Source organism: Narcine bancroftii, chromosome 10 (assembly GCF_036971445.1).
Source record: "Narcine bancroftii isolate sNarBan1 chromosome 10, sNarBan1.hap1, whole genome shotgun sequence".
NCBI classification, from domain to species: domain Eukaryota; kingdom Metazoa; phylum Chordata; class Chondrichthyes; order Torpediniformes; family Narcinidae; genus Narcine; species Narcine bancroftii.
The window spans coordinates 16,108,907-16,136,856 of record NC_091478.1 but is presented as its reverse complement, the minus strand read 5'-3'; the positions used below and the strand labels follow the sequence as shown (position 1 = coordinate 16,136,856).

General features: G+C 41.1%; 1 protein-coding gene across 6 annotated transcripts in view; it reads right to left on the bottom strand.

Moving 5' to 3' along the window:
* The window catches only part of atrnl1b (attractin-like 1b), a 617,494-nt gene that overhangs the window by 43,514 nt on the left and 546,030 nt on the right, over positions 1-27,950 (bottom strand). For 4 of the 6 annotated variants that reach the window (XR_011345361.1, XM_069900005.1, XM_069900007.1 and 1 more), the window contains exon 28: positions 27,132-27,246. Coding sequence is in view for 4 of the 6 variants with exons in the window: in XM_069900005.1 (XP_069756106.1) it covers positions 27,132-27,246 (115 nt within the window). In the remaining 2 variants the exon portion in view is untranslated. Of the gene's footprint in view, positions 1-19; positions 533-27,131; positions 27,247-27,950 lie in introns of those variants that run through there. The other 2 variants (XM_069900006.1, XR_011345362.1) reach the window with 2 other exon arrangements.

Genomic DNA, 27,950 nt, shown 5'->3' with positions numbered 1-27,950 from the left:
TGCCATTTCACACAAAAAAAATATTGATTTTAAATAAAAGCCATTCAATTGCTAAATATATTTACAAAAGGAGTTGTGTGCAATGAGAACTTCCATTATTGTAGTTAAACAAGGAAGTCTGCAGATTCTTTCTTCTTTGGCTTGGCTTCGCGGACGAAGATTTATGGAGGGGTAATGTCCACATCAGCTGCAGGCTCGTTGGTGACTGACAAGTCCGATGTGGGACAGGCAGACGTGGTTGCAGGGGAAAATTGGTTGGTTGGGGTTGGGTGTTGGGTTTTTCCTCCTTTGTCTTTTGTCAGTGAGGTGGGCTCTGCGGTCTTCTTCAAAGGAGGTTGCTGCCTGCCGAACTGTGAGGCACCAAGATGCGCGGTTGGAGGTGAGATCAGCCCACTGGCGGTGGTCAATGTGGCAGGCACCAAGAGATTTCTTTAGGCAGTCCTTGTCCCTCTTCTTTGGTGCACCTCTGTCTCGGTGGCCAGTGGAGAGCTCGCCATATAATGCGATCTTGGGAAGGCGACGGTCCTCCATTCTGGAGACATGACAATACACAACTGAAGGACTCAAGCCTGAAATGTTGGTTACATATCTTTGCTTTCAATGGATGTGCTGTGTAACCTGCTGAGTTTCTTCAGCACTTTTGTGTATTGAATTTTCATTATCATAATAACCTTTAAAGCAGGTCATAATGATGAAGAAATTACTACTTAAGACTCAGTTGGTATGCATGCATTTTCCAAAATTAATATTTTCACTCTGCTGTACAAAAGACTGACTATAATAGAAATGCAAAACAGTAGTTATCTTTGTCAATACATCGTTCGAGAAGCCATTTGGAATCATTGGGTCAAACAGCAGGTCTGCTTAATAAAATTCAAACTGCCTTGAGCATCAAATGAAAAACTCCTCAAGTGGTCTCAAAAGTGTGCAATGGTGTCTGCAGCACAATTTGAAAAAAAATATTTCAGTAAGTAAGAGGCCTGTGGGAAGATGAAGGAGTGATGTAAGTGTAAATAAATATTGCATGAGTTGCATTAAGTGGAACATGAACACAATCATTAACATTTAGCAGCAGAACTTTTCAAGATTCAGAAATTATTTAACATGGAACAAGTCAAGGAAAATTCAAGGACTACAATGTTAAACATAAACTAAAGATTCAGAACATCCTCTTAGACAGGGCACTTGTGCTTATTTGATTGAAGATTACAGAGCTAGATCAGTATTTGTTCTGCCTGATTTATAATCGGTGTCACCAGCCTCTGCAGCCTGTTTCACTGAAGTGCAACATCATTGTCTTTTTCCCACATATGCTTTCCTTTGCAAGGAATATATCATACAGTATGAGCTTTCAGGATATATTCAGCCTTAGACAAAAGGTAACTAGAATGAAGTAGAAGAAAGACAGCTTGCCTCACTCAGTTGGTGATGTTGTCACTTGTGTGACAAGGATTTTACGGACGTAGCCCCTATGAAACTCTGCCCAAGGAGGCTGCCTCATTAAATATATTTCAGATACAGTTGGATAGATTTTTGCATTAGAACTTCCGAATGAGATAGTTGTGTCAGGGTCTCTTCTGTCATTAAAAAGAAGGTTGGATGTATACATGGAGGTGAGGGGGTTGGAGGGTTATTGGCGATGAGCGGGAGGTTTGAGCTAGTGGAGTTGTTCTAGTGAACCGGTGCTGACTCGAAAGGCCGACATGGCCTGTTTCCGCTCCGTAAATGGTTATATGGAAACATAATTGGGAGGATGAATAAGACAAGGAATTTACACAATGAATAGTGGGAAATATTGATGGACAGAACGACCTTGGTGTGCAAGGAACGCCAGAGATGTTACACAGGTAGCTGGGACAACAGGTAATAGATATAAAATCAGAGATCCAACAATAGAATGTACTAATCTGAGTGACAACTGGAATATTATGCCTGGTCAGCATACCATTGGAATGACATGATGTATTGGAGAGGGTGCAGAAGAGATTCACCATTGTGTAACTGGGATGGAGATTTGAGGAGCAGATCCGCCTCATAACTAACCAGTTATGAGCAGAAACGGCATGGACTGCTTCTGTTTTCCTTGGAGTTGCTGGGAGTGAACTGACCGAGGTATACAAAATTAGGAGGAGCACAGATAAGAAACTTCTCAGCATTGGAAAGGTGTCTAAAAACAGAGGGCATAGGTTTAAGGCAGGGATAGCAGGTGGGGAGTTTTTCATCGAGAGGGCGGATAGAATTTGGAACACTCTGCCTTTGAAGAAGTTTCTCGAGAAGCAGCTGAATAGGCAGCACAGAAAACTTTGGGGGTGAAGAGATGGAAAAATGGGATTTGTAGAGATGGGCATTTGAGAGTCTTCATGGATTTTGTGGGTGCATAATTTCTGTATTGTACAACTCTATAATCTGAGAGTGTTTCATTTTTGCGATTGCCATGAAACAAATGCCTTGAGCCTACTGTTTACATAAATGTGAAAAATGTCATTATTCAGTTAAGACCATGATACAAATAGGGATTGGAAAATAACCTGAGGAGGATATTAGGGGGATATAATATGTTGTGAGTGGACAAATATGATAGAGTGTGGTGTGGGAAAATGTGAAAATATCCATCTTAGCAGGCAAAAGAAAACAAATGCAGATGATTCAAACGATGAGAAATTGCAGAATTCTGGGATTCACGGGGGTTGCGTGCTCTCGTTCACGATTCACAAACAGTTGGAAATTAGAGATGTTAGCATTTATGAGGGGAAGTTCAATACAAAAGCAGGGGGGGTTATGGTTCGGGACATTGATGAGATTGTACAGCATTGGTCTCGTATGAAAGGATGTAAATAGGTTGGAAGCAGTTTAGAGGTAGTTTATTTGACAAATACTTGGTATGGCTGGGTTAACATGATGAAATATTTGATGGACTAGTCTTGTATCTAATGAAGTTTAGCAAAGTGTAAAGGCATTTGAATAAAACCAGTAAGAACCTGCAGGGTCTTAACAGGGTTGATAGGAACCTTGGTGTCTCTGTTTAAAAGTAAGGTGTGACTCATTTAATGTTGAGACTTTTTTCTCTCTCAGGTGACCCTTTGGACCTCTCTTCCTGAAAGGGTGATGCAACCAGTCCCTGAATATTATTAAAGCAGAGGCAGTCATACTTTTGATAAGCAAGGGGCTAAAAGATTACTAGAGGTAGAGAAGAATGCAGAGTTGAAGTTCCAATCCATGATATAATAAATGGTGAAGCAGACTTAATGGATGGAGCTGCTTCCTCCATGCGCCTGAAAGGATAAGGTGTTTTCCTAATGGCATGAGTAATATTGTTCTCTCATTAACTTTGGCAGCATAGATTATATTGAGAGGGCATTGCTGCTTTTAGAACATTGCTTATCAAAAGAGCTGCAGTAGTGATCTATGAAGTAAGCAGCGTATGTAAAAATGTGCAGTTTATGATCAATAGATTGAGACAGCCATCAATAATTTACCTTCTTTGTCTGGGCACATTGTTTTCACTCAGAAATTTCTGACATGGAATGTGTATGGATTTGTCTGCAATAGAACTGCATTTCTGAAGAACAGCAAATAAACTGCCCACTAATATACCCAGCAGAGTTATGAATAATTGAGATGGCTTCTTCTCATATTATTTCCCAAAAGGGCCAGATAATTCCACATCAAATAGACCTGCAGGCTGTGCAATCCAAAAGCATTCAATGCAAGAGACACATGTCCAGTAAAATAGCCCTGCTGATATATGGCATGTTTAGTTAGGAAGTTTTGATGTCCCTGTGTACACTACAGCCTGTTAATTTATGGACTAAGGCCTGTCAATATTTATGAACCTGAAACCATTCCACTACATTAACTATGTTTCCCAGGCTCAGTGGGTTCACACACTTGTTCATTTGCCCCGAAAACTGTAATGTAGGTGCGATGAGTTTATTGGAACATTTCAAGGCAGTTCTTTGAGTGCCCAATCATCTAATTTTCATTTTTGATCACTTCAACTGTATTATCTCTGAAGCACTGCAAAATATCTTACTTTGGAACTATAAAATTTCATAAGCAGAGAGAAGGTACCATAGATCTGCTATAGATTGGGTGAATGAATGACATGGTTCATAAATTGCCAACTTTGCTAGTTTAAGCTATGTATTCAACCCTTTAGGTGCGAATCAAATTGATGAATGAGACATACAATCTGCCTGGCATTTTATATTGAGGTGGGCGCTACTTCAGGTGTGGCACACATTTGGATTAGTTACCTCCACAATCCTCAGACTACGAGCTTCCAAACAGATGGGTAAGTCACAAGGCCAGCCAGAATCAGAGTTATGTTTTCTTTCCCATAAAAAAGAAATTTGTGTATATTTCTTTGAGTTTTATATGAATGCATAAAATTTGGAATACATACATCTCACCTTGTTGATGAATCTGAGTACTATATCAGATTCGAAAACCGATGTAAGGATCCTCTTAGAAAGCATGTATTGAATATAAAGTAAGTGTTACTGTGCAATCGTTTTACTCAACTTGGTGACTTACAGTGAGATAGCCAGGACCCAAATCAATTTCAATCTTTCTGACAGTTAGTTCACTTAATAAAAACTCCAACACTTTTTCTCAGCCAATGCTGGACCATTCATCATTATTATAGAAAAGACCATGCGTCAAATCCAGAACACCGATGAGATATAAAATAGACAGGATCCTCAACACCAGATGCTTTAGTGCTCTTATGGATGAGCCTGTCAACGACAATGGTATTGCCTTGGAACTGCCAAACCTCTTCACTGAATGTGTAATTATCAATTCATTCACAACACTTGGCCCATATGATGCATTTCAATTTGGACATTGGTAAATGTTGCAGCACTAAAATATCGCTGCAGGAATTCTGTGGATCTCTTCCTTTGAGACACCCCTCATCTTAAGATGAATATTTTATTGTGCTTTTCTCCTAACAATTAAGAACTCACGCCATTCAGATCTGTATAATCCTCACGCTTGAGTTACCAAATGGTCCTACTTAGTTACAAGTACCAGATTTTTAAAATCTTCTCAAAGAACCAGTACCATTACTTCCATTGTTTGAACCACCCTATCATTTTTGCCACCATTTAACAGCATTTCTATAAGCTTTAAGTTTGTACACAAGCATGAGACAAATCTCAGCAGGTAAATGTGCATGTTAGACCTAGTTCATCATTTGAGCATAGAAACAGCACATTTTTATTCTTAAAACAATGTTCTTCATGGAATTATCCAGTCATTGAAATGATGGAGAACTGGAGCCTTTATATTTTAAAAGATGAAATTGAGCAATATGGAAATAAATGTAGCAGTGTATGCATTTCTTTTTGACTTTTATTATCAATAGAGAACAAGTTAAGCACAAGTGGCTCTGTCCCAAGTACTACAGACAGATGCCTAATGATGTAAACAACTTTTTTAGACAATTCTCAATGGATTTTCATCTGGTGACCATGAATCAGATCGTTGACAGCTTGTTGGTTGAGACATATTCATTGTTAGGATAGAGAGAGTTTTGGGTCCATAACACGTATACTGGAAAATTTAATGGCCCCATGGGTCTGCTAGGTTCACCATAGATAATCAACTGCTTGAATAAAGAGCCTTTAGGAAGCCTCACAAAATCAAGACCAAATTTTGTTTTTGTGGCATTGTTTAATACCCAAAAAGCATATTGTTTTGCTATCTGTTTTAAATTTTGTGGAGATTAGTTACACACAGAACCGCTATCCTCTTAGAGTGGTATAATAGTACTACAGCATGCATATAGGTGCGCTGAGTGGAGGAATAAGGAATAGCTTCTAAACCACACCAGTAGAAGAAATACATTACACAAAAGTGCTGGGGAACCTCAGCAGGTCACACACCATCTAATGGAAACAAAGGGGTATAATCAACATTTTGGCCCTGAACCCTTCATCAAGGTACGAGCAGAAAGCAATCAGGTGCCTGGATAAAACAAAAAGTGGGGGGAGGAAGAGGGAGCAGGCAGGGGGAGGAGCAAAGGCAAACTGGCAAGAGGTCATAGGTGGATGAGGGTGGGAGGGTAGAAGAGAAAAAAAAACCAAGGTGATATGGGGAGGGGTAGGGTAGCTCTCCAAATGGAGAGGGAAGAAGAGCGTGGGGAGCTGGAGGAAAGGAGATGAGAGACAGAGAGAGAGAGAGAGAGAGAGAGAGAGAGAGAGAGAGAGAGAGAGAGAGAGAGAGGGAGAGAAAGAGGGAGAGAGAAAGGCCTAATGGAAACTGGACAAGTTGCTTTTAATGCCCACTCTGGTTTATTGTATCCACTTGCCTGAGGGTAGGGTTAAGGGTGAAAGAAGAGAGGTTTAGGGGGAACATTGAGGGGAAATTCTTCACACAGAGAATGCGGGTTCAATTTTAACATTTAAGCATTTGGACAGGAACATGGATGGGAGGGGTATGTAAGGCAATGAACTGTGTGCAGGTCAGAGGGGCTAGTTTGCCATAGGCTAGAAAGTCAGAAGTGCCTGTTTCTGTGTTGTAATATTTTATGGTCCTCTGGTTCTAGAAAGGTGGTTCAGGAGAGCATCCAAGGTGAGCTGGCTAATTAGATCCATAATTGTTTTAGTGATGGGAAGCAGAGGTTGGTGGTCAAAGGATCTTTTTCTGTTTGGAAATCTGTGACAAATGGTACACTTCAGGTAACGGTTCTGGCACCTTCATTGTTTATATTAAACACTATTGACAAGGACATGAATGTCAGGGGTATGATTAGTATTTTGGCAGATGACAGGAAAATTATTGTTGTGGGAGTTGGTGATGAAAGTTGTCAAAGGCTATAGCAGAATATACAACAGACGGAAACTTGGGTTGGAGTGTTGGCAAGTAAAATTTAATCCTGTTAAGTGTGCAGTGATGCATTTGGGAAGTCAGCGAGGGGAAGGAGATCTTAAATGGTTGGGAAAGTTCATGAGTAGAAGGTCCTTGGATTTCAAATCCAAAGTTCCCTGAGCATGATAGATAGATAGGATGATGAGGGTGGAGGCTGGTGGGGTAGTAGGTGAGGATGAGGGGGATTCTGTTTGTTACTCCGAGGGGCAGAGGGAGCCAGGGCAAATAAGCAGAAAGTGGAAGAGATGCAGGTGAGGGCTGAGTTGATAGTGGTGGAGAGGATGCCACGTTTGTGGAAGAAGGCAGATATTTCAGAATATCTGGACTGGAAGACCTTATCTTGGGAACAGATGTGGCAGTCCAGATAGTTGTGGGAGTTGGAGGGTTTGTAGTATATATCAGTGGAAAGCTTGACTCCTGAGATGGAGACAGAGAGATCCAAGAAGGGGAAAGTGTTATCGGAGATGGAACAGGTGAGTTTGAGATTGGAGTGGAAGTTTGACAGCTGACAAGCTCATCACGGGTGCATGAGGCAGCCCCAATGTAGCCGTCTATATACCAGAGGAAGAGTCGGGTCCTTGCCTGCGTAGGCTTGCAGTGTGGATTGCTCCACAAAGTCTACAAACAGGCAGGAGTAGCTGGGACCCATGCGGAAGTTAATTAGAGCGAGGACAAGGTCTGACAGGCGGAGGAGGGTGGTGGCAGAGACCTTTGGTCCAGAACCCAACAAGTCACCTTGTTGAAATCTGTTCTCTTCCAAGGATTCCAAAGAGGAGATAGATCAGGATGAGAGAAATAAATAACTCATCTAGATCTTTAATCATATTCAGCCGTAAATATTCAAAATGACCCTGACTGGGAACTAAGGAGCAATGCTGAGTACAGGAAAGGGGATAAGGGAGAAAAACATTTCAAAATCTGCATGACGTTATGACTCAAATGTTTTTATGGCTTGATTGTACATTTATCATTCTGTAAATGTCTATCAATTCCATCAGCCAAGTGAACATTAAAATTAAAATAAATTTAATTTCAAAGTAAGTGTCTATTGTCAGTGACATAGTTATCGGTTCAAAATTAAAAATTAGTAACATCAAATACATCATAATTATAATGCCTAATTGCACCAAAATTATTTCGTAACACTTTCAATTGAAGTACTGGTAATTGTAAAACTGCAGTAATCAATGCAGAACATTTAAAAGTGATAAGTTTTAGGGAACTCGATAACTTTACTCATGAAACGAATAACAGTTCACAATCACATTAATGTTAATGTGCATTAAAATGCAGTTCAAAAACTCATAGTTGCATTGCTTTGTTGAAATCTGATTTGACATTTCCAAGCAGTAAGAATCCTGCTCTCTTCGGCATTTTGCCATTGATATGTAAACACTTCCAAATGCAGATGAGTAAATTCTGAGGAATTGCTTGATATGTTTTAACCATATAACCATATAACCGTTTACAGCACGGAAACAGGCCCTTGAAGTCTGTACTGGTTCACTTGAACAGTCTATGAGTGGTAGGGCTGTTGGAGGGAGAGTAGGTCTCCGTTCAGGACTGGGGAACTTTAGGGTGGGGATGGCACATAGGGTGTCAACTGTAAAGGCTAAAACCCTGTGATTTTGATTCTTAGTTAATTTTGTGCCCGTCTCTTTAAGATAACCGTTTGTAGTGTTACCCTAGTGACTATGATGTAATATGTCATAATATCCACGCAGGCTAACAGTTTGCCTCTTATGTTATAAAATTTGTCAGTGTGAAAATGGACTTATAGTACAAAGTAACAGGAGTGCTTTTGGAAAAGATTAACAGCAGATGTTGATTTATTGCTTAGTTTATATACTCACTGCATTTTACGTACTGACACCAGATAGAATTGTACTGCTGTTCAGCGTGCCTAGGTCAGACCACTAAGTATAATGCCATTAACATCATAGCAGAGATCGAACAGCCAAAACACAATGCTTTCTAACCTTTTCCATTTGGAAAATATTCAACATTTTTCCTCTTGAATGTTATGGGTTGGCTTTTGCAGTTAAAGAAAGACACTGACTGCTTTAATTTGATTCTATCTTTGATGGAAATATATACTGTATGTATGGTATGTTTCTGTAACTCTTATTAATTTTGGGGGCATGGGTATTATTGACAAGGCTATTTATTGTGCATCCCAATGTGGTGGAAAAACTTTGGAGAGCCAGAAGATGAATCACTCACCACAAACTATGCGGCATCTGACCAGCCCTTGTATTCACAGTATTTACGTGCTTGGTTCAGTTGAGTTCTGGTAAATGTTTACAAGAATTTTGATGATGGGGAACACAGTAATGGTAGTGCCATGGAACGTAAAGATAAATGGTTAGGCACCTTATTGCCCGACACTTTTGTCTGCTTCACAGCAGGCGGAAGGACGTTTTGTGCAATATTACATTTTCTGTATTATTACGTGACAATAAAGGAATCTTAAATCTGGAATTGTTGCTGACAATCAGGCTTTAAGAGTTGTTAAACTGGATTTGTAATGCTACTTGTGGACGCAACGCCACAAGGCAATTTTTCACGATCTGGAACTGCTCGGCTGAAGACTCAAAAGGTTCTGGGGTGACAAGTCTTTAATTATATAGCCAGGGTAACATCTTGTCCAAGATCATTCACTGTTTTCACCACTCATTCTTGATATCTTGTGTAGGAGACAAAAAGGTTGAAAATTGCCTTCTGCAATGGCAGGGATATCAATAGGAAGCCAAAATGCAAGGAAGGTAGGAATAAGCAAGAGTGTTCCTTGGCTGTGTTTGACCTGATGTTACTTGATTTCATTGAGCCCTTAAGCCTTGGGGACTCCCAGGCTCACTTCTTGCTAACAAATCCCTGCACCAGCATCCTGGAGTGTCTGTTCCTCCAGGTGAGATATGATGTACCCATCAATGACAATGGAAAAGGTCTGGTGTGTTGGGTATAAGCTGAAATTCTGTATGCCTATTTTGACTAGATGAGGAGAACAGCTCTTTCAATTTAGACACCTTTCTCCACCTGTTCATGAGGTTAACTGAGCTGGGAGCTGCCTGTTAATCTGAATAGTTGCATTCTTTTTCTCTTTAAACACGGACACTTAATGCAATTGAAATATCATTGAAAACTGAAAAAATAGCGGAGAATGGAAACAAGAAATGAAAATAGAAAAAGCTGGAAGCACTCAGTAGATCAGGCATCACCTAGAGAGAAAAAAAAATGTTAATGTTTCAGGTCCAAAACCCTTCCTGAGGGTGATAGCGGCAGTTTCTGTTTTTTTATTTCCATTCTGATGGAGACATTGATTTGGAATCATTAATTTTATTTTACAGGTATTGTTAGACCTGTGGAGAGCTTCTGGCCCTTTCTAAATGCTGTCAATGCCATTTCGGAGGCTAATGACAATCAGTCAATGTGTTGAGAGTTTAATCCTGATAATACAGTCTTCCTTCATGAAAGGACATTAATGAACCAAAAAGGATACACAATCATCCAATAATTTGTTGCTCAATTTATTTTAAATTTTGAATATTGAATTAACTGAATTTACATTTTGTAGCTACAATGGTCAGAAATTGAAAATGTCTCTAGAGTCTAAGTGGAGAAAGGCCCTTTGGCCTGCCGTCCATGATGACCAAGCAAGATGAGGGCAGGGGGATGGTTGGGGGAGGCATTGCAAAGGAGGTGTGTAAAGGATAGGGGAAGGTGATCAGGAAAATGAGGGACACAGCAATGAGGAGACAGATATACAGATGGAGCCATCCAATGGCACAAGGAAAGATGGTCAAAACAGAAAGAGCCAAAGTAAAAGAAAGTTGATTGAAAGCAGCATGCTCCAGACCAACAATGCTAATTCATGACTCTATATTTGTAAAAATAAAATATTTCTCTTTAGTAATAGCTGTTAATGCTGGCTACATTTGGACTAAGTTTCTGAATTCAGTCAGCTAAGATTCAAGGACACGAAATCAAATCAGTTTAACAAAAAGGTAATAGAATTCTACAGCACAGAAACAGGCTATTTGGCCCATCTTGTCCATGCTGAACAAGTTGTACCATGCACCTGTGTTGGGACCACATCCCTCCAAACCTTTCCTATTCATGTACCTGTCTAAATATCTTTTGAATGTAACAATTATCCCTGTTTCTACCACTTTCTTTGGCTGCTCCTTCCAAACCCTTACCATTCTATGTGAAGAAGGTACATCTTTAGGTCACTCAGCATACTCAAAAAAATGTTTTATTTTATGGTGTTGTCTGGAAAATGTATATCATTTATGAAATAATGAATGCGCAATTGAGTACACTGCATTGATAGTTGTTATCTAAGTCAACAGTAGATCATGGTACCTTTGTTGGCTCGAGTATTCTTGTTTGGATGCAGATGCTATTTTAGAGGACTTCTGCTGTGTTACCTTGGGAGACGTGCTCTCTGCAGCCTTAATGAAGCCCATTCTCCACCTTTTTTCTATGTTAAGCTCTAACATTAGGATTCTTGCTCATTAAGGTATATCCTAGCAGTAAGTTGGGCACACTCACAGTCACTGTCGCAGGTGTCAGATCGGCCTTCTGGAGTGAACCCGTGGAAAACAACTACCCCAGTTGGAGTCCCCGTGTATGCCCCCCACACCAATGCAGAGCAGCTGATGAGAGTATTCAAACATCAACCTCTCTCCTCTGCAGGCTGAGGTCCTACTTGCTTCAAGGATACTACATCATCCCAGTGGTGAAGAAGAATGAAGTGGCCGGCCTAAATCACAACCATTTGCTCGCTCTGACATCCACCATCAATAGGTTGTTCGAGAGGCTCGTCATGGTTCAAATTAACTCTAGCCTAGCAGCCACCATCAACCCTGATTGTGGAAGAACACATGACCTCTCTCTTTAGAACATTGTGGATGGTGGAGAGTCACATATCCTTCTTGTCTGAAACTTATTTGGAAGTCACGTCACCTGTCAATTAAGGTTGGACTCTGGCCACCCATTAGTGCACACCTTGCCATTGGCTAATTTAAATGACTCAGGGTCATCATTGGTCAGACGCCCAGCTCAGAATTGTATAAAACATCGATGCACAGCACATTCCTCTCTCTCTCTTATGGTCCAAGCCCCAGACATCACTTTACACCAGGTCACTACTGTGGACATTTCTAGAGAAGTCGCGCATAAAGTGTGCACTACACTTAAGTTGAGCCATAGAACTACCGGACCCCCATTGGTACAGGGAACCAGGAGTGTGTTTGAAAGTCCCTGTTTGTAGTATGTGTACATGCGCGTGAGCATGTAGAAGATAGGCGGCCACTGGTATCGGAGTTCAATCTGGGTCTGATGAGAATGTTTAGTCGTAGAGTAATTAAGTATTGTTTTATAATCTCTCCTGTGTGTTTAATAAATTTACCTGTAATTGTAACATTTATGTCCAACTCGTCTCTCTGTAAACCCACCAAACCTGATACACTTCCAAACACAAGACCTGGACAAAAGGGCATCTACACCAGACTACCCTTCATTGACTATAGCTTCCCCTTTAACACAATAGTACCAAATACACACCCAACCTCCATGATCATGGCCTCAGCATAAATTCTACAATTGGATCCACTACTTCCGATTCCAATGGCGCAGCACCTCCTCATCAATTATCCACAAGGCAGTGTACCCCACTATAACCCATGTACACCCTTGACAGCATGGCCAAACACCGACACTCCAACTCCATCAATAATTTTGCGGGTGACACCACTGTCGTAGGCAGGATATTTAACAAAGATGAGTCGGAGTAGAGAAGGGAGATAGATGGACAAGAAGCTCGGTGCCAAGGCGACAACAGTATCAGCAAGAACCAAGAAGCTAGTTATCAACTCCTGTAAGAGGAGCAGAGCTTACTCCCCATCAATGGTGCTGAGGGGGAGATAATAGATAGCTTTAAGTTCCCAGGAGTAAACATCTCCAGTGATCTGGAGATCACATTGACACAATGGCTAAGAAAGGACATCAGTGCCTCGAGGTCAGAAGCCTGAGGAAATATGACATGTCACCTTCATCCCTTAATAATTTCTATTTAAAGTATTCCATCAGGGTGGATCACTGCATGGTATGGGAACTGCTCCTTCCAAGACTGTAAGAAACTGCAGAGGGCTGTGAACAAATCTGGGGGCTAGCACACATATCCCTCTCCCCTTGATCGACTCCATCTATACTTCACGCTTCAATGGAAAGTCAGCCAATATATTAAAGGATTCATTCCACTCATGCCGCACTCTCTTCTTGCCCCTCCCGTCTGGAAGCAGAGTCACGAGTTTGAGATCATGCACCACCAAATTCAAGGACAGCCATTATCCTGGGGTGGCAGAGGTTAGTGTAGTGGTTAGCGAAATGCTGTTTCAGGGCCAGCGACTGGAGTTTGAAATCAGAGCTGGGGGTAAGAAATTTGCATGTTTAACCTGGGACGGTGTGAGTTTCTTCCAGGCTTCTTCCCATCTTTCAAAACATAGCGGGAGTGTAGGTCATTTGGGTGTAATTAGGCCATGCTGTATGTCTAAATTTTAAAAAAAATGATCAAACTCCTGAATGAACCTCACAATCCTAAAATTATATTTCTTTTGCTTCGTGCCATCTGATCTCTCTCTGCAACTCTGCACTTCTGTACTGCATCTTACTTGCTATTTTTCTGCACGAGGTGACCAGCTCGACTGATTGCAAAACAAACTTCATCACTGTGTCTTGGTACACGTGACAATAAACGTGAACTAAACAAGTTGATGCACATGAAATAAGAGCTCAAACAGCTGTTTCGTTTATTCAAAGATTCTCATGCTCTGCAAATAAACACACCAACATTAATATGCATTGCAATGGAATGTGTCACGAATGACATCACATGTATTTACATCTGCCACTTTGATAATAAACTGCAATGATGAGCTTGATTCTGGAGCATTCTCTGCTAATGCATGTGTAAGTAATGAGTGCGCTAACTCCTTCGTTATTCCCCTGTCACATTTTAAATGCTTGCACTGATGTTGATGTCATTAGAGAGGGTTTTATTATAACAGGATCACTAGGCCGATTGAAATAGAATCAAATGAGATTTGCAAATACACAATCTCCAGCACTTTGTTCCTGCAGTTGACTCTTATCAAAACAAGTTTAAAGTTCCAGAGCCACTTTTCTGCACTGAAAACCTTTGCATGTAAAATTTACGAGCTCATCCAAGATTATTCGGCAGCATGGTTAGCATAGCAGTTTGCCCAATGCAGTTATAATCCCAGCACCTGGGGTTCAAATCCGGTGCTGTCTCTAAGGAGTTTGCACGTTCTCCCCATCTCTGAGTGAGTTTCCTCCAGGTGCTCTGGTTTCCTCCCACCATTTAAAATGTACCAGAGATGCAGGTCAATTGGGTAAAATTGGCAGCACAAGCTTGTGGGCCTAAAGGGCCTGTTACCGGGCTGAATGTATTAAATTTTAATAATTATCCCCAGCAACAATCGCAGCATTGTCAGGTTTGAAATCATTCTTTCTTGCGAGTCGAAGGACTCGATACAGGAATATTTTACAAGTTTGTTGCCCCTTGTACTGGTGGGACCACTGAAGCAACAGCATTATATATTTGTGACCCTTGAGGCAGATTACAACCAACTTCTTATCCAGTGACAGTGGACACCACAAAGTGTGGAAACTACAATTTTACTGATGTTGCAACATGTGTTGCAGTCCCTGCCGTAAACCTGCTGGGTCTTGGAAAACCAGGATTGGCACAGTTTATAACTGAAAATGTTTGAGGTTAACAGCCCAAAATTATCTCAAGCACATTTCATGTAGGTCCTTCACCTTGGAGTTCCCAAGCTCAGAGAGCACCTTAAAAAGTACTAATATGGGCAACATTATGGAATTACAACGAGGTGATTAATACTCTTTGTGCAATAGGAGTTTTTGAAATGGTTGATGAACAGCTGTATATTTGCATTTGGGTGATGGGCAGTCCTATATATAAATAGGGCTGGTTTCCGAAAGTGCAAATGATTCCAGAGGAATGTTGCCAAATCATTAAATAATTTGTGCATCACTATGCTTTATAATTAGCAGTACATAAAAATAAATTGCTGGTGGAACTCAGCAAGTCAATGCAGCATCTACAGAAAGTAATAGGCAGTCGACGTTTCAGGCATGAAGGTCTCAAGCCTCAAACGTCAACTGTCAATTGCTTTCCATGGATGCTTCATGATCCGAGTTCCTCCAGAACTTGTCTTCTGTGTTATTCTAGTTCTCAAGCATCTGCAGGCTCCTTGTTTAATCTCTATAATTAGCAAAATAGGTGGGTTTGATTTTCATTACATTTAACACATGCTGCCTTCCCTATAAAACTGGCCAAATGGGTTGACTCCAATGGATGCAGTAAAATATGTCACAGAAGAAATCCAGATTGTTCTAGTCTGGTGTCAGGTCACCAGTACCTCCAAAAGGTTGTGGACACAGCCCTCTCAATCATCAAGAATCCACACCACATACTCTATTCTCACTGCTACCATCAGGAAAGAGGTATATTTGCCACAAGACTCACACCACCAGGTTCAGGAACAGCCGCTCCCCCTCCACCATCGGACTCCTCAACAATAAACTCAATCAGGGACTCATTTAAGGATCCTTACTTTTGCACTTCATTTTTTCCTCAGTCAGTTGTATTGTTCAGTCAGTTTGTTTACATACGTGTATGTTGTGTACAGTTTTTATTGCACTATCAATAAGTGGTAATTCTGCCTCGCCTGCAGGAAAAAGAATCTCAGGGTTGCATGTGATGTTCTTTTGACAATAAATCTGAGATCTGATCATTCTAGGCAATCAAATTGTTGTTACAACAGAATGAACACCATGCTTGGTCAAACCCTGTGAAGGCATGGAGTTAATGGAACATTGTCAACCACTATACATGGGCCTGCTATTGCCTTCTATCCTCTGGCCAACTGGTCAAGATGAAGGAGAGAGGATGGTGTGAGGCATGGAATAGAGAAGTAAATGTAGCATTGAAGCATTTTCCTAGCATGCAAAATAAATCTGCCTTCAAAATCATTTAAATGCTTCTGGATGGATGGTACAAACTAAATTAAGTGGAAAAGCAAATTGGGCAGAGGATGCAGAGAATCCACAGAGAGATTTAGACCATTGGTTTTCAAACTGCCCCCCAAACCTCACATTCCACCTTAAGCAATCCCTATGCCATAAGTGATTGCTTAAGGTGGTAGGTGAGTGGAAAGTCAAGGTTGAGAATCACTGCTCTCGACCCAAATGTTACTGAAATATTTTGCTTGAGAAAAATTCTCATTGGCCCATTTCCTTTGGAGTTATGAAACGTTTCACATAACATGTCATTTAGGAACATTTAAGGCAGTGGTTTTCAAACTTTTTTTCTTTTCACTCACCTACCACCTTAAGCAATCCCTTTCTAATCACAGAGCACTTATAGCACAGGGATTGCTTAAGGTGGAAGGTGAGTGTCGGGCGGGGGGAGCAGTTTGAAAACCACTGATTTAGACAGTGTAAATAAGTGGACAAAGGTCTTGCATATGGAGTAAAATGCTGGTAAATGCAAGGTCATGTACTTGTGACGCAAAATAATAGAACAACAACTTAAATGTTAAAAGATTGCAGCATACGGTTGTGCAGAGAGACGGACATGCTTGTGCATTAATCGCAAAAGGTTGATCTGCAGGCGCAACATAATCAAGAAGGCAAATGGAATGTTGGCCTTCATTGCTTGAGGGATGGAATTTAAGTGGGGGGGGGGGGGTTCTGCAGCAACTTTACAGGGCATTGGTGAGATTGCACCTGGAGATGTACTGGTCTCCTTACTTGAGAAGGTGAAGAGGAGGTTCACGAGGTTGATTCTGGATTTGAGGGGTTTAGTCTATGACGAAAGATTGAGTCGCCTGAGACTATACTCACTGAAACTTAGAAGAATGAGAGGAGATCTTATTGCAAAGTATAAAATTATGAAAGGGATAGATGCAATAAAGGCAGGAAAGTTACTTTCACTGGTTGGTGAGACTAGAACCAGCCTCAAGATTCGGGGGAATATAGATTTAGGACTGAGATGAGGAGGGTCTGCTTTTCCCAGAAACTAGTGAGTCTGTGGTATTCTCTTCTCAAGGAAGCAGTAGAGGCTGCCTTGTTAAATATATTTGTACAGTTAGATCAATTTTTGCATAATAGGGGAATTACGTTGGGTGAGAAAAGGCAGGTAGCTGGAGCTGAGTCCACAGCCAGATTAGCCATGATCTTATTAAATGACAGAGCAGGCTCAGTGGGCCAGGTGGCCGACTCCTTATCTTATTATGTTGAGGACACAACTCTGGGCATTCCAACTCTTATAGGCTGCCTGAAATAGCAGCCAAACAGCAGACTCAATAGGGGTTTACAAATTGGATTGCAACATGAGTTTAACCTGCCAGTTTAGCAGGTTATCTCCCCGTGTACAGGCCAATTGGTGGGTAGAATTTTTTTTAAAAACTGCACAAGTTGGCAAACCACCTCAGAGGTGGAGTCTACCCAGTACATGTTCCGTGTAGTTGCTGCTGGTCAACTTGTAAGCAATTGATGGCTGACCAGGTAGAAAATGACGTCAGTGCTTGAATGCATTGGTTGTCTTCCTTGCCCATAATCCCCCACGTCACTGGAAAGCCAGAGCAGTTCCAGCATTGTGGGGGATTATAGGTAAGAAGGACGCCATTGCTCCTGCCCCAATTCTGCTCCCTGCTGCATGCCAGCCTGACAGTCCTTTCTCTCTGGCTCGACAGCATTCCCCCTGACCCCGACTCTGTTCCTTCCCCAGGCCTGACATTGTTCCGACTCTGCGCTCGCCCTGGCCCCAAGAGCGCCCACCTGCCCTGCCCCCCCCCCACCCAAATCTGCACACGGCCCGGTCACTTACCTTTTGGAGGCCAACACAGGGAACAGGGGATTCCCTGTGGGGCCTCTGGTGACATGGTGAGTGCATGACACAACACTCACTGCATTACTGAAGGAGTGGGAGCACCCTTAAATTGCCCGGTCTCTGTTCAATCGGGCAATTTAGGGTCCTGTGTATAACGTGCTTCAGGGGCCTGCTACATTGGTAGGATACACAGGTCCCGAGCAGCCCCAGTTTGTAAACACCTAACGAAAATAAGAGACATTTACCAAGTATTTCTGTATAAAAACCCTCTGGTAACATATCACCTTATGTTCGCAAATTATTACCATCCGTTCTAGTTGTCAAAAATCAAGCAAAAGAAAACCAGAATCACACTAATGGTCCATAGAAACTAACCCAACAGCGAAACAACAGGTGCTAAACATGCTCCTAACTATTACAATAGCTAAATAGTTCCTTATCAACATTTCTGTAACTGAACTAGGTTTTCAAATTGGATGCCAAAATATTGACAAAGTAATTATGTTCATAAATACACAGAATTTGCAAATACACTGGAAACCCGAAATGGAATAAGAACAAAATATGTGGAAAATGCTTAGCAGGTCGAGAGAACTTATGGCACAGGGATTGCTTACGGTGGAATGTGAATGTTGGGCAGTTTGAAAACCACTGATTTAGATGGTTTAAATGAGTGGACAAAGGTTTCAATAGCGTTCATCAAAAATGGAAAATGTTTGTAGGTCCAATAGATTTTAGTGTGGAAAGGCAGAGAAAGTGGGAAGCAAAAAAGCAAAAGATCATGGAAAAAGGTTGAAAGAGGAAGGTGATGGAGGCTTTAGAAGGCTTTTACACCCTTCTGTTATTTAACCTCCATTACCTTCCATCCGGTCATTGACTTTCCCTATTCTTTTCACCACTTTCTTTGAAGCTGTTACATCAGTAACTTTTTGTCCAGTCCTGATAAAAAAAGACATTAATCTGAAACGTCATGTTACTTTGCTCATTCTACAAGCTTTATAAAGGTAGCCAACCTAATTGAATATTTTTATTAAATGGTTCGTAGAATTCAGGGAATTATATGCAGACCTTTTATTGATCTTCCTATTGACTGCATACTCCAAACTGTTTAAACAAGCTGTGTGATTTAGTGCTTTATGTTAAGATGTCAAACTATCAAATTGCTAAATCAAGTAACAGGCACCATTAAAATAAAAGAGACTTTTGCAAGGATTTGAAAATGTTGCAAAAAAAAATTGCAGCTCCTTATTCTTATCCCTTATATAACCAACAAAATTTAAAAATTGGGTAACTGTCATTGCATGAATTGAGAAAGTCTATACTTTGCAAAAATGTCTTCTTGGAAATAAAGCTGTATTAAGACTCAATTTTAATTCATCTTTTTGTTAATGCATTATTAATTCTCTGGCAAGTATCTTTCCATAGTGTCAGTAATTCAATCCTTCTAAATGCAAAGCTAGCAAACCAAGATTAAGCAATATTTTCCTTGCAAAATCTCGTTCTGCAGTGCTACAGTGTACAAAAATGTCATTATAAGGAAAACAGGGATTTAGTCTATTTTTGGTTTGTCAGGTTTGACAGGTTTAAAGCCTAACCGTGGGGTTTTCTTTTGAAATTGAAAGAGATTTTGTGCAATTTCAAGTTATAAATGCATTCAAGGCTTTTAAGTAATGAATAAAAACACAGAAATGCTGGAGGAACTCAGCAGGTCTTTCAGCATCCATAGGAGACAAAGATATATTGCCGATGTTTCGGGCCTGAGCGTTTCTTCAGGGAATAAGCAAAGAGTAAGCAAAATGAAAAAAAAAACAGGAAATCTCTGAATAGAGACAGTGCTGGCTAGGGGAGGAGTTCAGATCAACAAAAGATGTTAATTGCATATGATTCAGTGGTGGTGAGAATTGATTATGTCTGCGTGAAAGGAGACAGGGAAAAAGGAGAGAGGCAGAGCTGGGGGAAGGTGACGGGGAGGAAGTTTAACGAGAGCCAGAGAAGTTGACATTAATGCCATCTGGTTGTCAGGTGCCCAATCAGAAGATAAGGTGTTGTTCCTCCAATTTGTGTGTGGTCTCAGTCTGGCTTGAAACCATGGACAGACACATCAATAAAGAAATGGGATGGGGAATTGAAATGGGTGGTCATTGGAGATCCACGCTATTGTGGTAGACAGAGCCAAGGTGCTGAACAAAGCGATCCCCCAGTCTGCGTCCAGTCTCCCTGATGTAGAGGAAATCACAACTGGAGCATTGGATATAGTAGATGATCCCTGCAGATTCACAAGTGAAATGTTGCTTCACTTGGAAGGACTCTTTGGGGCCCCATATGGTATTGAAGGAGGAGGTGTGGGCGCACGTGGAGCATGTCCTGTGGTCACTGGGATAGATACCAAGGTGGGGAGGAAGGAATGGACAAGGGAGTCACAGAAGGAGTGATCCCTGTGGAAGATGTGGAGGGGAATATGTGTCTAATGGTGGTGTCCCTTTTCCTGTCCTTGTTGTGCATGGGGGTGGAGGGGACCAGGCCTGATTTGCAGGTAATGGAGGATATGAGGGTGAGGGCCAAGTTGATGGTGGTAGATGGAAAGTCATTTTGTTTGAAGAAGGAGGATGAAGAAGATCGAAGAAAAGAGCGTGGCTAGAAATGGACCAAGTGAATTTGAGGTCGGGGTGGAAGTTGTCAGCAAAGTGAATGAAGTCAACAAGCTCATCATGGGTGCTGTAGCGGAGGAAGAGTTGAGAGACCTTGCCTGTGTAGGCTTGTAGCATAGATTGCTCCAAGTAGCCAACAAAAAGCCAGGCACAGCTAAGGTCCATATGAGTACCCATGGCTACCCCTTTGACTTGGAGAAAGTGGGACGAGTCAAAGAAGAAATTATTGAGTTTTGAGGAGGGTAGTGGTGGAGAGGGATTGGCTGTGTCTATTGTTTAGAAAGAAACAAAGGGCTTTGAGGCCTTTGGTATGGGGGATGGAGGTGTATAGGGAATGGATATCATGATAAATATGAAGCGATCGAGTTCAGGGAACTGGAAGTTGTTGAAGTGATGGAAGGTGTGTGAAGTGTCCCGGATACAGGAGGGCCTGGACCAGGGGAGACAAAACAGAGTCGAGGTAAGCGGACACCAGGTTGATGGGGCAGAAGCATGCGGACACGATCGGCCTGCTGGGACAATTGGATTTTAGTGGGGTCCTGTTGGAGGGGTAACTAAGAGAAGGAGTCTGAGAGTTGTCATCTGGCTTCAGCCAGATTGAGGTCAGTGTGATAGATCCAGCCTTGTCTGCAGATTTGATGGTGAGGTTCGGATTGGTGTGGAGGGAGTGGAGAGCCAGGAGGTGAGAATGGATTAAGCGAGGGGAGTAGTGAGTCAATATGGTTGATGTCATGGTGGCAGCTGGAAACATAAAGGTCCAAAGCAGGCAGAAGACTAGAACGAGATGTCCAAAGGGAGAAAGGTTTAAAGCGGAAGAAGAAATCTGTAGTGGGGGATGGAGAATTGTGATTGTGGAAGTAGGCATGGAGACAGAGCTGACGGAAGAAATGTTTAGCATCATGGTATGCACAGAACTCATTGAGGTGTGGGCGAAGGGGGACAAAGGTGAAGCTCTTACTAAGGACAGAGTGTTCAGTCTCCGAGAGGGGAAGGTCAGAGGGGATGGTGAAGTCCAGGCAGGGGTTAGGAGCAGGTTCAATGGAGTGATGGGAGGAGGATGAGGTGGATTAGAAGGTGGAGGGTAGGAAGGGTTCAAGGGCTCGAGGGGAGAGTTGGGAAAGTCAGAGGGTGGAGGAGATTCATTTTTAAGTAATGAGACATGATATTCAAAATGTGCGAGGTTCGATCAGTGATGTTCTGCAAGATGCCTTCTGCTAATATGACTGGCAGGAACCAGACTCTTTGACAAAAGGGGCTGTGGCCAGAAAGGAACCACTAACATTCAGTTGTATAAACTCAGGCAGATTCCTCATGGATACAGTAGTTGTGCAGTAGTTAAATTACTGGACTATTAACTCAGAGGCCTGGGCTAATAATCCAGGGATCTGAGTTCAAATTCTCATATTATAGCTGTGAAATGTTATATTCTGGAATTTTAAAAATGACTAGATGTAAGCGATGATGACTGCAAAACTATTAGGATAGTCGTAAAAACAGAACTGGGTCACTTGTGCCTGTCAGCGAAGAAAATTTGCCATCAGGCGATAGATCATAAATCAGACCTCGTAAGTGATTCCAATGGTTGAGCCTTAAATGACCTCAGAAATTGTCCAGCAAGCTGCATAGATTTCTATCAGAGATCTCAGGATCTTTCTAAGTGGCTCTCTTCAACATCAGCAGAAAGTGCAATATTTTGATCTTTGGGTTCAACAAGAGGAAAGCTATTGTGCAGACTAATTAACCCCACCCTTCCAGATCCAATATCGGTAATTCCTGCACACTCAATCTCCCACTTATGACTGCTGTCAGGGATCTCTCATATACAGCAAATCAATGGATCTACCAGTCACATTGTACAATCCTTGCAGACGGAAAACCAGAAAGCAAATAGCACAACTTTTAAGTTAAATTTAAAATATTTTTGGAGAGAACAAAATTTAAAAAAAATCTAGATCACATAATTAATTAGGTAGAAGCTACAAAAATCATAAATTTTCAACAAAATATTTTAAAGAGCTGTAGAACTTTGAAATATTTATCTTAATAAGTTACAATCCACAGGATTAATTATGAATTTCATGGGTCCAGAGAAGTTTTTAAGGAAACATGGATAGGTTTTTCCATAGATCTAGTAAGATGCAGTAAAATTTCTATTATCCAGCACTCAATCAAGCAAAAATTCAAACAATTGACAAAAAAAAGAGAAAATAAACACTGTAAAAATAAATAAAAATAAATAAAATTTTAAGTAAGAGTTTAAATAAAAGTTTAAAATTGTAAAAGTAAAGGTTCTCCGAAGCAACACTCAACCCTTTGTAAGCAAACATTCAGTCAGCGAAGCACCTCGGTCATGTCCCGCTGCTGTTTGAATAAAGTTTCAATAAAGTTGTGTTTGAATAAAATGGCTTCACCCAGGATAAAGAGCTTGCCGCTGGGATGACTCTCCCAAAGTCTCCCTCTCCCAGCCTGGTAAGAGTCTATCTTTATTAGCATTAAGTATATTAGTAAGGCTTTATCTGTAAACTTGGGGTTAATTACGATGGTGGCACGGTTAGCATAGCCGGCTCGCGTAACTCCGTTGCAGCGCTCGCGAATGGACTTCGAATATAAAAGAAGGTGCTCTGAGGGCCTGACTGGGACACTTGTGTGAAGGTGAGTCGGGTTATGGTGAGGGTCTGACGTGCATGAGGTGAGTTGAGTAGCACTGAGGGCCTGACCGAGACACTGGCGTGAGGTGAGTCGGGTTGTCAGCACGAGGGGAGGAGGTTAATTATGAATGCAGCATAGTTAGTTTAGCAGCCAGTGCGATACTGTTACAGCGCCAACTATTGGTGTTCAAATTTAACTTTTAGTAGGAGAATTACCTGATTAAAGTGAACTTTACATAATTAAAGACTACAATACTGATTTTTTTTTAAATACTTTAAATTTTGCACTGTGTTTTATCTTTTAAACCGTGTATTCTTGATGCAGATTTATTAGTCAGGTATTGTAAGAGTGAGTCTCAGTTAACCAGAAAATCTGCGGAGTGGGAGGGGGGATGTGAGGTGGGAGGGGGGAGGAGGGGAAGGGGGGAAATAAGGGCTCGATATAAACTGATTCATTAAAGGGGAAGAGTGATCCCCTGTGATGTGTGTAAAATTGGAGTCTGTAAAATTACAAAGAATTTTTTTTTTAAAAACACAGAAAATTTGCATGTCTGACATCCATGATCCTTGTAGGTGCCAAATATTGGGGATTTTACTGTATTTCTAAAGTGCAACAACTTTGGTAATGTAGAACATAGGAGAGAAAATTTGAGCATGGCAAAATCACACACACTAATATGACATTGACTAGCAAACATCATTTACATATTTTATAATGGACGATGAAAGGATAGAGTGGCAAGGTGAAAGAAGAAACCTTTTAAATATCATGAGATTTCAGTTCAAGGGGCAGGTTATTATATCTTCTCAGTTCAGAATTACCTCATTTTATTGTACAGGTGCCTAACCCTTTATCCTGGATCGTTGGGACACCTGCCATTGTTCAGAATCATCCAGATTTCAGAATCATTTCTATTTCAGTCCCTTTAAGCAAATGCCTCGCTCCTAGTCCCCACCATCCAGACACACACACACACCCACCCCCAGCCATCTATCTGTCCCTCTAACCTCCCATCTCCTCCCCCAGACTATTTTGCACCCTAGAGCAGGCTGAGTGTGTGGGGGGGGGGGGGGGAATGGTTCCAGATGTATGGGGATTATGACTAAGTAAGAGAGCCATTTCTCCCACATTGAGCAGCTAGCGCCTGCTTCTCTCCCACCGGGTGCTGGGAGCTGAGAGTCACCTTTCCACTGAAGGTAAGAGAGAGAGTATCCTTGGGGGTGGGGATGGGGCGATGGAAATGGGGTTGGGGGGTGGGGTTCCCTCTGAAAATGCAGAATTTATTACGGGGGAAATGAATGTTACTTATGTGTAATGTCATTTACCGAGAAAAGTGCTGGTTTTTGGTGGTTGTTCAGAATCCAGGATAAAAAGGTTAGGCATCTGTATCTTCTGAAAAACAATCCTATGACTGACAATGTCGCTCTCCTTAAGATGAGTCCTGCACAAACATTTGCATTTATATAGATCTTTGCACCCAAATCTCTGGTGTGGGACTTGAACCTGAACCTTTAGACCAAGGTGAGAATGCTGTCAACCAAACCACAGTTGACAAAGTGAATAAACAACGAATATGGCTTCAACACAATAAAATCATCATGTAACTCCTGCATCAAAATACAACATACTTATGTTTTTGTTCAGTGAGAATTGCTCATAAAAAAACATCAATTTGCTAAATTCTGTAGATTAAGCAAGAGAAAACTGCAACTTTGCCCCCTGTTTAACTAAGGGAATCACAGACACTTACGTAACTCATTTCAAAATCTTTTTATTATTTCCGCATTTAACTTCACTTTCACATGCTTGACAACTCAATGTCAGATTTCCTGCATTATAATGATTTTAGTTTCACCATTACGCCTCAATGCTTTTTTTTAATGCGCTGGGTATTTTTGATTTGAGATTTAGAGCTGGAAATAACTGAACGGAAAGATGTCGTACACAGTGAAATTGTGGTTGTATCTTCCAGTGCATTCATGGGAAGATAGTAATTATACATTTCCACTTAATCAATAAAAAGATTTTGAAATTAGTTACATTTGAAAGTTTATCTTATAAAGATAATATTGTGTGAATTCAGTGTCTTGAAAATAATGAGTATGTCAGGTTATGAAATTCACCACTTAAGCAATGAAGATCAATAATCTCATCCTGGACTTAATAACCAGGAAGGGCCGTTTTAATTTTAATTGCAGCTCCTATTTTAATTTTACTATTGCTGCATGGGGGCTCTTACAATTCAGTCAGCAAGGGAGTGGGAAAGCCTTGAAGGCCAGAAGGATTACTTTGTGTATTAAAGAATTAGAGGATTTCAAAAATCCTCTATCTGGATGGAGAAATTGACAAAGGGCAGTCATTTCTTTTTCCACACACAGCCCACGCTTAGCTGCCCCAGATCTCAGGCAGTAGTTAAAAATGAACCACTACTGAATCTGAATACACCAGATCATGTCAGTGGTGGGGAGGCAGACAACCTTACTTTAGTGCCCCAAGTGAAATTTGACCAAATTACATGTTCGCAATTTCATGATTATTGTCATGGGAACCAGCTTGTTTCTCAAATCCCAGATCTATTCAATGAATTGAAGTTAAGTTCCCCAGCTGCCATGGTGGGTACTGAATACACGTACTCCAGGGATCTAAATGCTTTTCCAGTAACTTGTGAACATACCTACTGTGGATATGAGGCTGCAAAAAAAGCTCTAATCAAAGAGGAGAAGAGAGCTGCTTGTGGAACCTTTGGGGAGACAAGTAAAAATGATTTGATTTGTGATTAAACGTCGTATACCAAAAGGCTATTAACTATACCTCATGCGGATGGAGGCTTTTAGTCTTCTCTATTACCCAGCCTACAGAATTTAAAATTCCACCTATCAGATGTGAAAATCAATACAACTTGATTATAACCCAGCATCAAGACATTGATTAATTGAACTATGTTTTAAGATTATTCTCTTCAGCCTGGTTGTTCTAAGTCACCTGTGTTTCAAGATGAGTAATTCTCTCTATCTGCTGTTACCAGCAGTCTTTCAAATAGGGGCATCATTGAACAAGTGCCGTATACTTCTTCTCCAAAATATTATGCTTAAACATCTTATATGAATGATACCAAGAGAGTTAAGTAATGTTCTGAATTGTATCTTGCTAAAAAAAAACACTGATAAGGAACAAAAAAAAGGTTATCTCTGCTTGCATCCAGCAGTCCCCTTGGATTAAAACTTATTATTTCAGTGGTCCTGGAAATAAATTTGATTGAAAATGCATTTTAATTGCCTGTGCCGCATTGGACATGATGTGAGGATTGCGACTAGATTGTTTCCAACAGTCATCATCTTTATTACCTGAAGCAGTAAGCATTTTAGTCAAGGAGCTGTTAGAAGCACCTTCGTCGTTCTCCATGCTGTGAAGGCGTGGAAAATGAGCAGATCTTTGAGACTATTCTGTAGGATCTTTATACATAATCGTTAGTGGTGTGTCTGGCTTCTCACTAAGTGGAATAGCAGCTACTTCCAGGTCTTAAATTTAAATGAATTCTGTCAAAATACCTATTTTGAGAAAATATTCTTCAAGCTTTCAATGGACTTCCAACAGCAAACTGGGTACTAGTGGAATGTATTTGATGCACAAGAAAATTATGCTTTCACAGCAATATTTAACCCTCGATGTTCCTACCAAAAACAACTAAGCCCTTCCTATCTCATAACCCTCTATTTTTTCTTTCATCCACGTGCCTATCTAAGAGTTTCTTAAATACCCCTATTGTTCCAGCCTCCACCATCACCCTTGACAATGCATTCCAGGCATTCACAACTTACTCCAGATGTCTTTCCTAAACTTTTCTCCCTTCATTTTGTACAGATGTCCTCTGATGTTTGCTACTCCTGCCCCGGGAAAAAGGCACTGGCTGTCTACCTTATCTATACGGTCCCCACAACTAAAAGAACACAAGGTAAACACAGACATGAGAATGCACTCCATGCACTTACAACACCAAATCAAGAGAGCTGCCTCACCTGTTTGGCCAGGCGGTAGCGTGCCAGTTGGACCACGTGGCAGACATATAAAAACGGTCAGAACTGCTGCTTTGTTTCCTGAGCAAGGCTCCACAGCAATCGGTTTGGGAGCTCCCTGCAAAACATGAAAACAGTACTGTGTTTAAAGCCAACAATTAAGATTGCACGTGGTACAGGACATTCCATGTCCCTTATGATAATTGTATTTGATTCTCTTCAGTGGCCACAATGTTAATCAAGCTCCCAGCATCAGGAGAACTGTAGAAGAACTAAAATTTAAACCAAACATTAATTAATTACAATTTTACAGCTTTGCAGATACAAATAACACTTCAAGATTTCACACACATCATGGGAAGTTGTGAAAGCTGCAAACATCTGAAAACTATTTAATAATAAACTAGCGAAAGAAAACATTAAAGCACATTTAAAAGTCTTTATTTAGATAATGACAGTTTCATCATACGTTTTAACTGATAAGATGTTGTGCCGACCCAAATATTCCTGCCCAATAAAAAACTAAACCCCCCCCCCCACCCCGTAACCTTCTCATTTTCTTTCAACCACGTGTCTGTCTAAAAGTCTCTTAAATGCCTCCAATGTTTCAGCCTCCATCACTATCCCCAGCAAGGCATTTCAGGCACCCACAACTCTCTTTGTACAAAACTTACCCCATATGTCTCCCCTAAACTTCCCTCCCTTCACTTTGTACATATGTCCTCTGGCATTTGCTGATCCAGCCCTTGGAAACAGGTGCTGGATGTCCACCTTATCTATGCCTCTCATAAGCTTGTAGACCTCTATCAAGTCTCCTCTCAA